Raw genomic sequence first — 17,318 nt, 5'->3', positions numbered from 1 at the left:
TGGCGGATCTTGAGTTTTTTTTTCGGGGGTGCCAAATATTTGAAACATATATATTAAACAAATTCAAAATATGTGCAACATTGTTAAGTGGTGTGGTGGTAATTTTGCATGATTAATGCATGGGGATGCTAGTTCGATACCCACCAGGACCTTGTTATTTGAATTAAAAAAGAAAAATTTGCTAAAAATTATAAAATGGGAGGGGGTGCCAAGGATCGAACACACAACATTTTATACATTAAAGGACCACATAACCACCGAAACAACACGCACTTGTTGATATATCAAGCATAATATGAAATTTATATTAAAACTGGGGGGTGCAATGGCATCTGAGGGTCTCCAAAGAGATCTGCCCCTGGTAGTGGTAGCCGATAATTGATATTATGAAAAAAGTACGTTCAAGTGTTTAGATGCTTGAAAAAAAACAATTCTATCAAACAAAAGTTAACTTACGCCGGGTACCAAACAAAAGTTAACTTGCATTGAGGTTAATTTTAGAAGTTTGGGGTGAGAATGAGCAATTTTGTAAGAAGTAAAACTAAAGTTCCCCAAGAAGAGGGTTTACGAACAAGGCCCAATTAATCAACCAATTAGATAAAAATAATTCTTACGTGTCACACTCCCATTAGTCCAAACCACGCAAACAGAAGCTCCTATATACAGTGACGCATTCATTACTCCCGTCACACACATACTAAGTCAGTCACTCTAACACCGAACGCTGAGATCGATCATAGAACAAAGCAAAGCAAAACAAACTGATGGCAAAAACGACGTCGTTGCTTCTCTTTTCTCTGTTCCTCTTCGGAACCCTATCTCTTATTCAGGTTTCCATTTTTCTTTATCTTGATCTGATCTCAGTTTTGTAATTATTCTAATATCATGAAATTAGTTCATCATTTAGATTAAGATCGATACTTAATTATGATATATTATGATTAGATTTTGAATTTGCAATTGTGTTTGGTGAAAATTTCTTTTTGATTTTTTTGTTGTTGATTGTTCTGTTAATTAATGCAGGCAAAGAAGGCGAAAGAGGATAAGGAAGTGACAAACAAGGTTTACTTTGATGTTCAGATTGATGGAAAAGATGCAGGTTTTTAAGCTTAAACATATCTCATGCATCTGATAAATTATTAAGATCATTATTTTGTGTTGGATTTTTAACCTCAATAGTCATTTTTGGTAATGTGTTGTAAATATAGTTCATGAATGCATCGAGATTGCAAATACATCCTCGAGTATCTCTTTGGTTGGTCATTTTAGAAATGTGTTTTTTCGTTATTCAATTTGGTTAATTACAAACAAAAGAGACGGTGTATTTGCAATTTTGATACATCTTCAGACGAAATGAGTGTGTACTCAATAAATTTGTTATTTGGTTAATTGAAGTGATTTAGTGTGATATTAGCTAAAATGAAAAGTGTGCTTGTATAGAGGCTAATTCTTCTAATTGAGGAATTCGTATGAAAATTGTAAATTATAAGAATTTGTTAGAAGTTATTATGTAAATGAGAAAACGCGAGTTAGTGACGTGAAATGAGGGAATTCTAGTTTGGTATGTAATGGGTTCTGATATTCTTGATTTTTCAGGTCGTGTTGTAATAGGTCTTTTTGGGAAGACAGTTCCAAAAACAGCAGGTAAGGTTTTCAAATACTCTGTACATTATTGGTTCTTACATTACATCATTAGCTTTATCTAAATCGTTGTTATGATGTTCCTTTTTGCAGAAAACTTCAGAGCTCTTTGCACAGGTGAGCTTGTTTCTGCTGCTACTGTGTATTTTATTTTATCATATGCCCGAAGTATATGTTTAAATCATTTTCTATATGCATCTTCTTAAGCGTAATACATATATAAATAAATTTACACGATTTAAGAACCGATGCCTATCAGTTGGCTTGGAACTAGATAGGTCTACTTGTGAACACATATTTAAGTTTATCAGGTGGATTATATCTGTTATTTTGCTTCTTTTCACTTATATTTGCCTAAAATAAAATTTCCTCCATTTCTTAATAACATTTAATATACTGATATCACTGTCTGAACTTATGAGGTTTTTGCGTTCATCTTACAAACTGGAATATATTATGTAAATAATTTTTCATTTTTGCTTTTATTTGTATCAAATTATTAGGGGAAAAGGGGATTGGTAAATCTGGAAAGCCTCTTCATTACAAAGGTAGCTCATTCCATAGGATCATCCCTAGCTTTATGATCCAAGGAGGTGATTTTACACATGGCAATGGAATGGGCGGAGAATCAATTTACGGAGAGAAGTTTGCAGATGAGAACTTCAAGCTAAAGCACACTGGTCCAGGTAAATGTTCTATCTGTCTTTGTTGTTTACTAATCATAAGTTCAAATGAATCCGTGATGGGGCTGATTTTTTTTTTTTTTTTTTTTTGTCATTTTCTGTATATATCAACAGGATTTTTATCAATGGCAAATGCTGGTCCTGATACCAATGGTTCACAATTTTTCATTACAACTGTGACAACTAGCTGGTAATTATATCTTTGTTTTCTACATCAATAATTTATTACCAAAGAAAACGCATTTTCAAATGTTATGTTCTACTGCACACAGTCTCCTTTTTTCCATTTTACTAAAGCATATGATAGATGTTGATAGGAGTAGATAAATAATTAGGACTTATATGTCCACTGCATGCAGTTTTGACGCAAGCTCGTGTCATAGAAATTTCCAATGTTAACTATCATGATTTCTTTTATAAAACACATGAGTATACTGTGTAGAGAATAAAATAGAAGGCGAAGGATTATGTCATAGAATTTTCCATTATGTATATTAATAAAAAAAACATTTTTTGAAACTAAATTCCAACATTTTACATGTTTCCGTAATTGATCAAAATCTATGACATAATCTGAAAAAAAATGTGTTGTCAGTGAGAAAGAGGCCTCTTTTATAATAAGTGGTGCAAGATGATATTGCAGTAATTCGATAATTTATGCAACCTACGACAACATGTGATATAAGTGAGAAAGAGGCCTCTTTTAAACCATATGTGTAATTGAGAACAAAATGGCAAAAGGTGAAAATGCAAATTATAAAACCCGTTCCAAAGGCGTTCTTTTTAATAAGAGAAAGGTGGCAACTAGGCTACCCATGAAAGAATGATGGGTAATTTACCCCAACCAATACACATTAGCCACATAAGCACATATTTATGAACTATCTTGACCCCACAAATAAATTGCTCATTTTCATTGGTTGGTGGGTAAATTACCCACCATTCTTCAAAGGTAATTTAGAAAAAACCTAAGAGAAATGATATTTGAACAATTATTTTTGACAACTTTTGCTACAACTTTGTCTCTCATACTCACATTATGTTTTTACTTTCTCTGTTTTTGTGCCAATACCTTATTTTCTATGTAAAACTTTGGTTGTCTCAAAAGTTGTCATATAAATGGATGTTCAAATAATACAACTCTTTTAATTATTCCAAATAAAGTTTATTTTTTCGAAATATCAGGTTCATTGGCAAACCCTGACTCACAAATTTGTTTAACGCGTTATCTAAATATTGTTCAGTCTCATCTTTACAGGAAAGGTAATATTTGTGCAAATAAGTTAGCAATCCACGATCATTCTGTTGTTGGTAATATTTGATGGGATGAACTTCCTCATTTTTTGTTAGAGAAGGACTTGTTTAGACTCTGCAGTAAAATGATATTTACATGTCATGATAACCTCAATTCTTCCATAATCATGACATGACATACATCAATTTGCGAAGACCTGTATTTTCTTTAACAAGTATGCAGATGCGAATCATTGTGTAGCATGACTATTAGATATATTAATGAGTTTATTTAGTATTTGACTGGTCATTTGTGTTATTAATTTTGCATTTTTGCTTAATAATTAATGTATATATATCTGTTCGATAGGTTGGATGGAAGGCATGTTGTTTTTGGAAAGGTGCTTTCGGGAATGGATGTTGTTTACAAGATTGAAGCTGAAGGAAATCAAAGTGGAACTCCCAAGAGCAAGGTTGTGATTGCTGATAGTGGTGAACTACCTCTATAAATGCATCTTCTCATATCTCAACAACGATATGTTGAAGATGTTACAGTTTTCATTTCCGTTGAATCTGCAGGACTACTTATTTTTTATAAGCATGTACTTTATGTCAGTTAGTTCTGTCTTTATAATAACTCAGAATTAAGATGAAATTTCTCCTTCAAGACGAGAAAAAATGGCATTTGTTAACATGAAATTTGTAGAAGGAAATCCAAGCGAACATGGCTGTTGAGTATATTAAGCAGCACACTAATGTGTTGAGTATGTTGAACTTAAAATGACATTGACACTGCTTCAATAGTTCAATATATGTTGTATCTTTGCTGTGTTTTGAAGACTGTTGTGCTTGAAAAAATAACTTAACACTTTTTGTAACTTTTGTTGCTATATGACGCCTTAGTTTTATGGTTCACTTATTTCTGAAGGAAATTTTATTCAATCTTATTCCTAGAAGGATTCTTGTTACATTTCTCAAAACAAGTAATTTGTACGAACCAACTAATTCAGACCTGCATTCAATCCGGATGTGCAAAATTTGAGAAATGTTGGGGACAAAGAAAAACATTCTATTCCTACTAATGATTTTCTCTAGGACAATTTTAAAATATATGCGATTTTATAATATTTCTATTTTATCATAATTAAATATTAATCAAAGATCACAACTCAACTTTTTAGTATACAAGTATTCTATAAAACACAACCTGAGAGCATTTTATATAGTTCCAAATGATACTACTTTGAAATAAACACTTTACAAGATTCCTTGTATTCTCTTAACAACCTTCTATATGAAATTTTAGTTCGAGGGTTTATCCAAGTAAATATTTCAATTTACAATAATAGTAGTTACACATTGAAATTGTTAGAGTATGATATAACAAGGTATCCCATCCTAAAGGTTCCAACAAGTACACGTATTAGACGTATAAACCACCACAAAGTAAATTAGTTATTTTTCAACCCCAATAACCGTTCTTCACTTTTTATATGCATCTTTTGAGAAAAAAAGTCTCAATAGATATAAATCTTTCTCATATTACTAGATATATTTATTGTTTTTTCCTTTAAATCACTATTTACTTTTCATCCATCCAATATGTAAAAACTACAGATAATACTTATAAAAAGGAACGAGAGGAGTAATTTATCTTTTACAAATTGAGTAAAATTTATAAGCGTGATAGCATTTTGTATAACTAATAGCAATTGTTTTTATTGTCAAAGAATATAAAATTAAAATGAATCATACTAAATCTTAATATGTACAGAAAGGAGGTATAAGAAATCAGCCAAACTATCCCAGTGAGTAGGGGTGGACATGGTTCGGTTAACCATATTAACCGAACCGAACCGAATTGTTGAAATGGTTCGAAATAATTGAACCGAACTAAACCGTTTAAGGTTTGAAATTAACCGAACTGAACCAAAGTTATGGTTCGGTTAACCATTTGCTTGCTTATTAATTGAACCGAACCAAATTTTGAATCGAAATGTATTTTTTTATCCTTTTGCTAATTTAATTGTGTTTTTTTGTCCTTTTTAAAACCAAAGTTATGTGATTTTTTGTTAAGAATATCTAACAAACAACTAGGTACACTTTTCAGAATATTATCAAAATCAAGCTAATATTAATTTGACACGAATCCTTCCAAATAAACACCCAGAAAGGTAATTCTCTGCATTGAGAAAAAGTCATTGAATTTAAGTATAAACATTATACAATTATAACAACATTATTATGAATGAACCAAAATAAAGTATAAACACATATAATTACACTAAGTAACTTTTCAACCCACCACTTTTCCTTCATTATTCTAGCCTATATCCCAAACTTATCCTGCCACCATGCCTTTCTGCCTCATATAATGATATAAATTTTGAAGAAAAAATTGCAAGTTGGAACGACTGTTATACTATCCTACATCAACATTAGATACGATTGCCTCAGCAATAATAGCATATACTTGTATTTAGCACATTACTACACATTTGTTTTCACATATAAATACCTTACTCTAATTCTGTTTTGGTCATAACACACACAAAAACACACTCAAATCCATCCACATTTTCATTTCTCTGTTGAAACCTGAGTGTGTCATACACAAATACTACACAAGCAACAGAAGCTAGGAGGATTACATAATATGCTTTTTACCATACTCAAATGAGCTTTTTGCCATACAAATTTTCTCAGCAATAATAGCATATGGTTATATGGTTCTCTGAAAAATAAGAGGTGTTGTGTAATTGTGTTATATGGTTATGGTTAAGTTTGGTTTGGTTTGGATAACTGTGGTTATTAATGGTTCGGTTCGGTTAATTAACTGTTATAAAAATAATGGTTCAGTTCAAAAATTTTGTGAAATTGTTCGGTTCGGTTCAGTTTTTGGTTATTTTTGCCCACCCCTACCCGTGAACTTAACTCAATTGGTAGAGATATTGCATATTATATGTAGGGGTCGAGGTTCGAACACCGGACACTCAACTTCTCTACAATTAAATTGTGTGAGCTCTAGCCAATAGGCTACTTAACCAAAAAAAAAAAAAAATCAGCCAAACTAATATAAAAATTAACGTACCATTTTAAATTAAAATTTGGTAATTAAATTTAAATAATGCTCCAACTATTCATTAACTCTTCAATGTGTAGGCATTACGTATTATTATTTTTAGGTGAAAATATGTGTTTATGACATTTTTTTCGAGTGAAAATATGTGTTTATGACATGTACACCCGATTTTGGTATGAAAAAATAAATACCTTCTATACTCGATACGCAAGAAACATGGTCAATAAAAACTTCGATCTTCAAAAACAAAAAACAACCAGGCAATCGTGTGCCTCTAGAGAAAAGAAAAGATAATAGTGTGAGATGCACCTTCACCCTTCAAAGCTTTCTCACACTTTTGTTGAATCAACACCGCTTGCATCTTCACATTCCATAACCCGAAATCGTTAAGCCCGGTGAACTTCTCAATATCCCACTTTGAACCCATGGTACACACTAAACCAAATCACTACCGTTGCTCCACGGTGGGCGCCAATTGTTGTGAATCCCCGGACCTCCAAGGTCGGATCGAACCACACCAATACAAAGAATAATGATGTGTGGAGCGACGGAGAGTGGTAACCACCTAACAAAGTGTATTGTGCAAGCAGGAAACAACAAAACACCACCTAGATCTAATCTAGGAAACAAGTGTGAAACACAAAGCAAACAATCACAAGATAAACAAGGAGAGGGAAGAAGAAAACAAAAGCACCAAAGAGATTGGTCACCCAGTTCGGTCCAAACTTGACCTACTCTGGAGGAGAGATTGTACTCTCCAATCCACTATCAACTGAGTTCTTACAAAAGGGATACAAGAGGTTACAAGAAATTAGCTTGACAAGTTCACTATGAACAAACCCTAATTTCTACCCCTTTCCCAATCTCACCAAGACACTCAATGATTCTCTCTACAAGGTGTTTCCCATGTTTTCAACCCAAGAGATACTCTAATCAAAGAACCCTAAACCCTAGAGCTTCCCCTTTGATTTCCCAAGTCTCTCTCTCTTCCAACCTCCTCTTCAAATCTGCACAAGAACACTTAAGTACTAGTCTTCCTCTGTTCCAATCGTGTCACGATTTTCCCAATCGTGTCACGATTTGCGTCCGTCCCAAGGAACGACCAGTCCTTATCAAGGATACTTAACGAGCAAGTTTCACGATCGTGTCACGATTTCCCACAATCGTGCCACGATTTGCACCCCTGCAACCCTAGCTCTCGCACCTCGAAATCGTGTCACGATGCCACAATCGTGTCACGATTTCCCTGTTCTTCCAGACCACAAATTTAAAGACAATCTCAACAAGAACCAATGCCAAGGAAGCTAGATCACAAGAATAACCAATATTACATAAGTTTCAGAAACTAAGCAATGGAAAAAGTTGGCCTTTATTAAGCTTTTTTCATTAAACTACCCTACATCTGAATATATTACTAAGTTATATCCTACTTCCGAAATTATTATCTAATTTACTTTAGTTTCATCTTCATCTTTACATAACATCATATGAGACGACATCACCATCGTTCAGGATGGCTCCCTCCCAGAGGAAAGGGTGACGTCAATCAGAAAGAACTATCTTGACGGATGATGACGCTACCTCATATGGCACTACGATAGATGAAAAAAGAAACTAGACATTTTAGATAATAATTTTGTAAATAAGATAGATTGAAGTATGGTTTTGGTAACTAGGTAATTTGAAAAAAGAATTCCTTTATTAACTAACTACACAAGATCAAGAAGTTCCTTCGAATCGGAAACCAAGTAGATTGGAACTTGGATTGTCGAAAAAAATGAGTCGATATTGCTTATAGGAAAGTTATGTGTTCTAGAATATGACTAAAAGCAACAGTGATTTGATTGTCAATCTACACAATTTATATTGTATATAACAATTTCGGGATGAAAGTGGAATAGATGCAATAAAATACATGAAAATTATAAGATTATTTGCAAAAAAGAAAAAAAAAACATATATGAATATATTATAAGCTGACAAACTTGTTTGAACTTAAAAAAAAAAATTTTTGCTACATTCTATATTTACTGATTGTTACTATTAAAAGTTTTATAAATAGAAATGAAACTTTCACCACAAGGTTGCTAACATTTGTTGAAGGGAAGTAAAGAAATGTTGTAACTTTAATAAAGAAAGATAGTGAGGGTGTGAGTTTAAGGAGCATCTAGTTTTCTTTAATATATACTACTATTCATGTAGGGTAAAATTACATCTTTATCCAACAAGAAATACAAAATCTTGTGTGATCTTTATCCAACAAATTAGGCAGTTTGCAAAATTGTACAAAAACTGCATACTGAACAATTGAAAGTATATTAACATCTTGCCTGCTTAAGCTTACCCTTTGTGATTACTCTTGGCTCCCCAATAGTATCCCGATTCCCCAATCAATCCTAGAATTTTTTTTATTTCATCTTTTCGGATCATGATTATTTGAGACCGTGATAGGTTTTTTTGTGTGAATATAACTTTTGAATAAATTGATTTTATAAAATTGCTCGTGGTTTGTTGTGAATTCGATGAAAATCACACTAATAAATACTTGATGTGTGGAGCAAGTAATAATCAAGCAACCAATACAAGTGGGTAACAGTTATAAACACAAGCAAAAGTAGAAAACAACGAGTGAAAGAAAGAAGAGAACACACGAAATTTGTTTACGCAGTTTGGTCCAAATTGGCCTAGCCGAGGGGAGAGAGCAACCCTCTGTTTCACCATAATGATGAGTAACTTTACAAAATAGATATCAATGGGTTACAAGAATAAGTCTTCCGCCTAATTCTACCCAAAGTCTCAATCTCTTCCCGTGACCAAGAGACTAAATCCTAATAGTGTTTCCCAAGGTGAACCAATCCCAACCCTAGTGTTTGTTGCCAAGAGCAAACTATATACAAACCCTAGTTTGATTTCTAAACCCTAGTCTGATACAAAGTCTATATTTATAGTAAAAGCATCCCTCATAAAATTGGAACAAATCCAGCCCAAAATACGTTACAATTTTATTTTCTGTTCCGTATATTCGGCCACCGAATTTGCTCTTCGGCCACCGAAGAAACACTCATCAAAAGGGCTAAAAACTTAGTCAAATTCGGCCACACTGCCAGTCAATTCGACCACCGATGCTGACAACATCAGAACTCCAATTTCTTCAATTTTGAGTCACTTTCACAACAATCTCCACCTTGACTCTAAATTAGTGATGATGCCAATTTAACATCAACCACCATGCTGCTCTTTCCCTTGCTTCCCACTAGAGCATAGCACCCAAGGTCCTCCATAGTCGTACCATTTCCGCTGTGTTCAACTCCACCTCAAACTGAACTTTCTACCTCTCAACTAGCAAATGCGTACATCCCACTATGTCTTCCACCTTGAAACTCCACGTCAAAGGTAGATCATGAGTATTGTTACCTCCGTCTCTCCAGACTGACCATGAGTATTCTTAGCACCGCCTCTCTAGGCTGATGTTGAGTATTTAACAACTCTCTAGACGACCACCGCACTAGGCATCATTCACAAGGTGAGAAACATCACCTTCTTCATCCTCCAAACAACACACCACCAAAACACTTGCATCCTCATAACACTTGCAAGTTGCTCCATGATGGCCTTTGACTCCACCATCTTGAATGAGTAGAGTTGTGGCTTTAGGAATTGCTGATGAGTCAAAGACTTTGTCATATATAAAGACTCTAACTTTGACCACTCGATGCCACGATTTTAGTTCCTTCGCTACTTCTCTCAAAACTTTATCCCCGAGGCACAAGACAATGACACTCCTAGCCTTTTCTACCATCCCGATCTTCTTCGCTCGTGACATGGTGACCGGTAACACACCTTCACCCTTCAAAGCTTTCTCACTCTTTTGTTGTATTAAAACCGCTTCTATCTTTACCTTCCATAACCCAAAATCATTATCTCCGGTAAACTTCTCAATATCCCACTTCGAACCCATGATACTTGATTATCCTTTGACCCTTGCCCCACGGTGGACGCCAATTGTTGTGAATTCGATGAAAATCACACCAATAAATACTTGATGTGGGGAGCAAGTAATAATCAAGCAACCAATACAAGTGGGTAACAATTATAAACACAAGCAAAAGTAGAAAACAACAAGAGTAAGAAAGGAGAGAACACACAAAATTTGTTTACCTAGTTCGGTGCAAATTGTCCTAGTCTGGTGGAGAGAGCAGCCATTCGTTTCACTATAATGATGAGTAACTTTACAAAAGAGATATCAATGGATTACAAGAATAAGTCTCTCGTGACCAAGAGACTCAATCCTAATAATGTCTCCCAAGGTGAATCAATCCCAGCCCTAGTGTTTGTTGCCAAGAGCAAACTCTATACAAACCCTAGTTTGATTTCTAAAACCTTGTTTCAGCCCCCTCTAGGGCTGGAAATGAGCCGAATCGACTCGAACCTGTCTGAGCTCGACTCAATGAGATTTGGTTAAGCTCGAAACTCGAGTACTCTAGTTCGTTACGAACTTATTTCTTAGCTCGAACTCGACTTGGTTGGAGTTCGCAAACAAATCGGTTCGGCTCATTAGGTTCAGTTCGGTTGCTCGAATCACATAATTTCAAAGTCATTTTTTTGAAGAAAAAAAAAAAAATCAAATTTTATAGTTCTTTGGCCTTTAAGATATATTTTTTTTAAATCCAAGAGGACTTGGCACAAGTTGTGTAAAACTACTCAAAACTAGCACATTCAAAAGCCAACAACAACATAGAGAATAGAACAATTTTGAATCGATCATGAACTGAAAACATTTGCAGCCAGTACAAATTCAAAAGATGGACTTTGGTAGAAATCCTAATACAGGCCCCTAACCAGAAAAGAACATGAAATAAAAGCTCAAAATGCCAAAAACTCCAGCAAAGAAAACATAGAAAATAAAGCTAGCTAGACAAAACACAGTTGCACCAATCTTCTAGTTTTGTGATAAAGAACAATATGAACATAGTCAGTCAAATTCGGCCACCGAGCCAGTCAATTCGGCCACCGATGTTGACAGCATCAGAACTCCAATTTCTTCAATTTTGAATCACTTTCACAACATGGTTAAATAGGAGAAGAAAGTAAAATGCTTTTATGTTTGACTATATTAATAGGGTTTTTCTATCATGTGCAAATTTGAACTTGTTAAGAAGTTCAAAATAGTAAATTTGTAATTAGACAAAGCCATATTAATATTACAGAGACCTGAACAATAAATTTGTACATAAGCATCAATTAAAAAATGTTGAACTCCAAATTTTAGCTTTAAGTTAGAATTAATTGTGGACACAAAACCAGTTATGCAAAAAAATCAATTTTAGCACACAATTGTCGTCAGATTTGATCAAAGTATTTGTTTAAATCATTTTCTATATGCATCATCTTAAGTTTACTCAAAAAAAAAAAAGAGGGAATAAATTTACTCGATTTAAGAACCGATGACTATTTGTTGGCTTGTGACTAGATAGGTCTACTTATGAAAACATAAATAAGTTTATCAGGTGGATTATATGCTGTTATTTTGCTTCTTCAATTATGTTTCCCAAATATAACATTTCCTCCATTTCTTAATAACAAACAAGTATACTGATATCACTGTCTGAACTTATGAGGTGTTTGCGTTCATCTTACAAATTGAAATAATATCATTGCTAACATTTAATATACTAAAGCATATTTGTAATGCAAGATAACCTCAATTCTTCCATAATCATGATATGACATACATCAATTTGTGAAGACCTGTATTTTCTTTAACCAGTATGTAGATGTGAATCATTGTGTAGCATGATTATAAGATATATTAATGAGTTTATTTATCATTTTACTAGTCAGTCATGATTAATTTGCATTTTTGCTGTTAATTAATCATGACATTACACACATCGATTTGTGAAGACCTGTGTTTCTGTTAACAATTATGCAGATTGCGAATCATTGCGTAGCATGACTTTAAGATATATCAAGGATCACTTGTGATTCATTTTTCATTTTTCCTATTTATAGTGGTGAACTACCTCTATAAATGCATCCCTCTCATATCTCAACAACGATATGTTGATAGTGTAACAGTTTTCATTTCCATTGCACCTGCAGGACTACTTATTTTTTATAAGCATGTACTTTATGTCACAGTTAGTTCTTGGGGACTTCAATGAGTCTTCGATATAGCATTGACTATATAGGTAATGAATCTGATGTACCTGTATAATTATGAAATAAGGCAGATTCTAGCTCTTTGTTACCTAAATAATTTAGAAGCTAAATCTTGGGAGGATTATTTGTATAATAAATGTGAACCACCAGGTAGCAACGACCGTTATTATTCTACACTGCAAATTCGATGTTGAGTATAATGCAGAGAGTAAAAGCAAAATCATGAAGTTCATCAAAATGATGATGATAAATGGATGAAGAAAATACTAGAATATTAGAGAGAAAAAGAGAGAAACTTGGCAAAGAAGAAACTTATTTTATTGAATATGAATAGGGTTTGTTACAAATATGTTACTTACTAGTTTTCTCTCTCTAGGTTTTCTCTTACTATTTCTTCATTGAGGGGTGGTTTTGGGTCAATTTTTGACCTAAAATCATCCCTCTCCATCTTTTTCTCTCTATTTCAATCTAAATAAGTGATTTTCACATAGATCTAGGTTTTTTTTCTTTGTGATTTCATCATCTAAGTGTGGTGGTTTGTTGTTCTCCGTCTTGTGCGGCGTTGTTTCATTTCCCGTCTTCGTGCGGTGTTCATTTGATTTATATTGAAAGATCGATTATTCAATCAAAGATTTGGGCGTCAACGTTGTAGATCCGGATGCCATGGATATTCCGGTCACTTTAATTTTATCATATATTTTTGTAGGCATTATGCCGTTATATGTTATTAACTTGGATGATGTGAGTTTGTTCGCAGATTCATCCTTTACTTTTTTAGCGGTGTTGAATGATGTAATCTCTCGATTTGAATGAATGAATATCATTTTATTTTTGTCAAAAAAAAATCAAATATGTTACTTATAGCAAGTAAAATCTAACTAACTATTCGCTAGCGCGAACTTACTAACAATTATTAAGCAACTAACTCCAATAAGCTATAGTAACCCAGAGTACAAATATACCCAGGGATGACAATGGATACCCTATGGGTAGAGCTGTCAAAAATGGGCCGGGCTCATGGGCCGGCCCATTGGCCCATATTTTTGGGCCGGGCCGGGCCTAAAAAAACTAACGAAAAATGCACTCGGGCTTTTTTGGCCCAAGCCCATTTGGGCCTTACAAAAGTTGGGCCGGGCTGGCCCACCGGGCTTTGGGCCGGGCTGGCCCACCGGGCTTTGGGCCGGCCCATTAGCCCATATTTCATTTTATTTTTGTTAAAAAACAACATATTTTTTTAAAAAAATTATCAACTAATTTAAAATTTATTAACAAAAAAATATTTAAATAAATAAACTTAATAAATATGGATGAATTTAGCTTACAGTTTTAAAATTTTAAAGTTTATAAATTATTAATTTGATTTAATTGAAAGAATAATCTAGAGTTTAATTATTATTCAATGTCAATGTAAAAATTATTTATATTTTTATGTCCATCCATTCATATTTTAGCGAAAAAATAATGGTGAATAACTAACACATAAGAAAATACATAAAAAAAGTGAATAAATTTTAAAAATAAAACATAAACGGGCCAGGCCGGGCTGGCCCATGGCCCACCCGGGCCGGGCCCTAGAATTCACGGCCCAATCATAAACGGGTCGGGCCGGCCCATTTGACACCTCTACCTATGGGTAAGGTAGTAAAGTGTTCTTCCCCATACCTGTATTTGTAAAAAATACCCATACTCTTGTGGGAAAAAACTTTAGTGTTTATTCTCCATACCCTATGGGCACCTAAGTGCCCATATTCCTATCAATTACCCCCTCACTTTAACTATGAAAAAACAATAAAAACATCACAATTGAAATAAACCTATGGTCCAAAAGTTTTTCAATCAACTCATAAAGTAGTATGAATCGTGTATTTAGCCAAATATAAATAATGCTCCAATGATTCATTAACTCTTCTAGTTCAATATATTGGTAATTGTGAGTTGTTTTACAAAAAATATCCTTTATTAATGGTATCGAAAACATAAATTAAAAGAGTTGTAAAAAGTTTTTTTTTTTGAACAAATGAAATGTAAAAAGATAAAGTAATAAATAGTAAGGAGCAAAATAGAAAAATAAGTATTAATGATTCTTTGATATTGTAAAATAACATATAATTTAAGACAAATAAATTTTTGGAAAATGATATAATTTGAAACCGAAGAAATATTGTTTTTCAAGGGTTCAAACTCATTAGTAAAAAAAAAAAAAGTTTAGATTCTTCAAATGGGCCATATTATAAGTAATCATATTATATTTGGTCCCTTAATTTATTTTTTGGTTTCATTTTGGCCCCTTAACTATTAAAAGTTTCATTTCGGTCCCTTAACTTATTTCTGGGTTTTCTTTTGGTCCTTTAACTATTAAAAGTTTCTTTTTGGTCCATTAACTTATTTTTTGGTTTCGTTTTGGTCCCTTAACTTATTTTTTGGTTTCATTTTGGTCCCTTAACTCTAATACATTCATCCTAACATAAAGGACCAAAGTGGTTGACGGAGGAAGAGTTAAGGGACCAAAACGAAACCAAAAAATAAGTTAAGGGACCAAAACGAAACTTTTAATGGTTAAGGGACCAAAACGAAACCAAAAAGTAAGTTAAGTGACCAAAACGAAACTTTTAATAGTTAAGGGACCAAAACGTAATCAAAAAATAAGTTAAGGGACCAAATGAGTAATTAAGCCTATTATATTAGTTTTGGGTTATGACTCTAAGAATGGAATGGACTATCAAATAATAAAAAAGAAAAACATACAGGACTTAAATAACGCCAATTAATGGTACATTTATCGCTACAAACAATTTTCATAGATACATGTACCTTTTATTGCCCCCATCTTTATCCTGAATATATATTTTTTTGGTTATCTAATAATTTCTTTCATTGTTTGAGTCATAATACAAGATCAATGAAATACGTGTTTATTACAACACAACCAATTTAGAATATACCTTTACTTAGTATGAAAGAAACATCAATAAAAAATTGATCTTAATAAACAAAAAACAACAAGATAAGCATGTCTTCAGATAAAAGAGAAGTTAATGAAATCATAATAAATTTGCAGAAGCAATTGCAATCACTATTTATTATATAACTATAGAATACCTAGCAATGATAAATTGGAAGAGCAATCAGCTAGCTATTTTTAGTAAGAACTTGGTAAGAAACAAGACGAGAAAGGACAGGTTTGTGAGTGTATTCGAGAGTGTGAGATACGAGAACCAATGCCAAGGAGGCTCGATCATAAGAAAATCAATATATAAGTTTCAGAAACTAAACAATGAAAAAAGTAAGCATTTATTAACTACACATGATCAACAAGTTCCTTAGAATCATCTTCCAAGTAGATTGAACTTGGATTGCAGCATGATTAAGCTATAATAAAAGATAAAACTGGTACCTACCTTTACTGCAGAATAGTTTTAAAAAACTGCAGAATAGTTTTTAAAAAACAATGTAGAAAATTAGGTTAAAAATCATAGTACACATGAGGAAAAAAGTCACAAGTGTAATTCAATAGAAAAAAGAAGAAGTTAATACTGCTTGTAGGAAATAGCAAGTCATGTGTGTTTGGTTTTAGAAGATGACTAAAAGCAAAAGTGATAAACTATCAAATTTAAGAAATGAATTATTCTATCATCCTCATCTCAACCAAAATATATCATCCCAATAGTACAATCTACTTAAAACCGAAATCTAAGTTGTAGATAACAATTTATGGATCGATGGAAGTGGAATACATGCAAAACAAGTCATGAAAATTATTAGATTGTTTGCAACAAAAAAAAAAAAAAAGAGTGTACATGAATATAATAAGCTGATAAACTTCTTTGAACTTTGAAAATAAAAATGGAACATGTAAAGTTTTAAAAGTAAAAAAAATGGAACATAAGAAGAAAATAAAAATAAATAAATTTCAGCACAAGTAAAGAAAGGTTGTAATCTCAATAAGATGGAGAGCGAGGGTGTGAGTTTAAGGGGCATCCGGTTTTCTTTTATACTACTATTACATCTTTAAGGAGCACATGCTTATTTTGTGAGAAATTAGGCACTTTGCAAAATTGTGCAAAAACTGCATATTGGGAAAAACCCAAGTCCCACATCGGATAGATAAGATTCTTCAGAAGAGTATATAAAAGAGGAGGCAATCCTCACCTTACAAGTTGGTTTTGTAAGGATGAGTTAGGCCCCAAATTCCAACACTTCATATTGAACAATTGAAAGCATATTATTGAAAGCATATTAGCATTTTACCTGATCAAGCTTGCCATTTCTAATAACTCTTTGCTCCCATGTGCGTGGTACTATGTACAAGTAGCGATTTGGTAACATCCTAGAAAATATTTTATTTAACCTGTTTCGATCAAGATTTTTTGAGAGTGTATTTGGTTCTGTTGTGAGAAAAATAAATTTTGTCTAAATTGATTTTATAAAATTGATTGTGGTTAAATATGAGGAGAGAATGAAGAGAGTTATGTTTTTGTATTGAATAATAGTTATGATTCAAGATATTGATATGAGAT

The 17,318-nt window shown here is 33.1% G+C and overlaps 1 protein-coding gene across 1 annotated transcript; it reads left to right on the top strand.

Moving 5' to 3' along the window:
- Positions 1-668: 668 nt before the first annotated feature.
- LOC25490877 (peptidyl-prolyl cis-trans isomerase CYP20-1) lies at positions 669-4,395 on the top strand. The gene is made up of 7 exons (XM_013604784.3): positions 669-830; positions 1,024-1,099; positions 1,597-1,644; positions 1,735-1,758; positions 2,145-2,327; positions 2,439-2,514; positions 3,928-4,395. The coding sequence occupies exons 1-7, from the start codon at positions 765-767 to the stop codon at positions 4,064-4,066; spliced, it is 612 nt and encodes a 203-aa protein (XP_013460238.1). The 5' UTR covers positions 669-764; the 3' UTR covers positions 4,067-4,395.
- The last annotated feature ends 12,923 nt before the right edge of the window (positions 4,396-17,318 follow it).

Source organism: Medicago truncatula, chromosome 3, assembly GCF_003473485.1.
Source record: "Medicago truncatula cultivar Jemalong A17 chromosome 3, MtrunA17r5.0-ANR, whole genome shotgun sequence".
Taxonomy (NCBI): Eukaryota; Viridiplantae; Streptophyta; class Magnoliopsida; order Fabales; family Fabaceae; genus Medicago; species Medicago truncatula.
Note: the sequence above shows the minus strand (reverse complement) of the source record. Positions and strands in the feature narration are given on the sequence as shown.

Bases quoted from the DNA above. Each gene is read 5' to 3' on its own strand.
- LOC25490877 (XM_013604784.3), top strand. From the start codon at position 765: ATGGCAAAAACGACGTCGTTGCTTCTCTTTTCTCTGTTCCTCTTCGGA. The intron at 1,100-1,596 runs GTTTTTAAGCTT...TTGATTTTTCAG, and splicing joins GATTGATGGAAAAGATGCAG to GTCGTGTTGTAATAGGTCTT. The intron at 1,645-1,734 runs GTAAGGTTTTCA...TCCTTTTTGCAG, and splicing joins GACAGTTCCAAAAACAGCAG to AAAACTTCAGAGCTCTTTGC.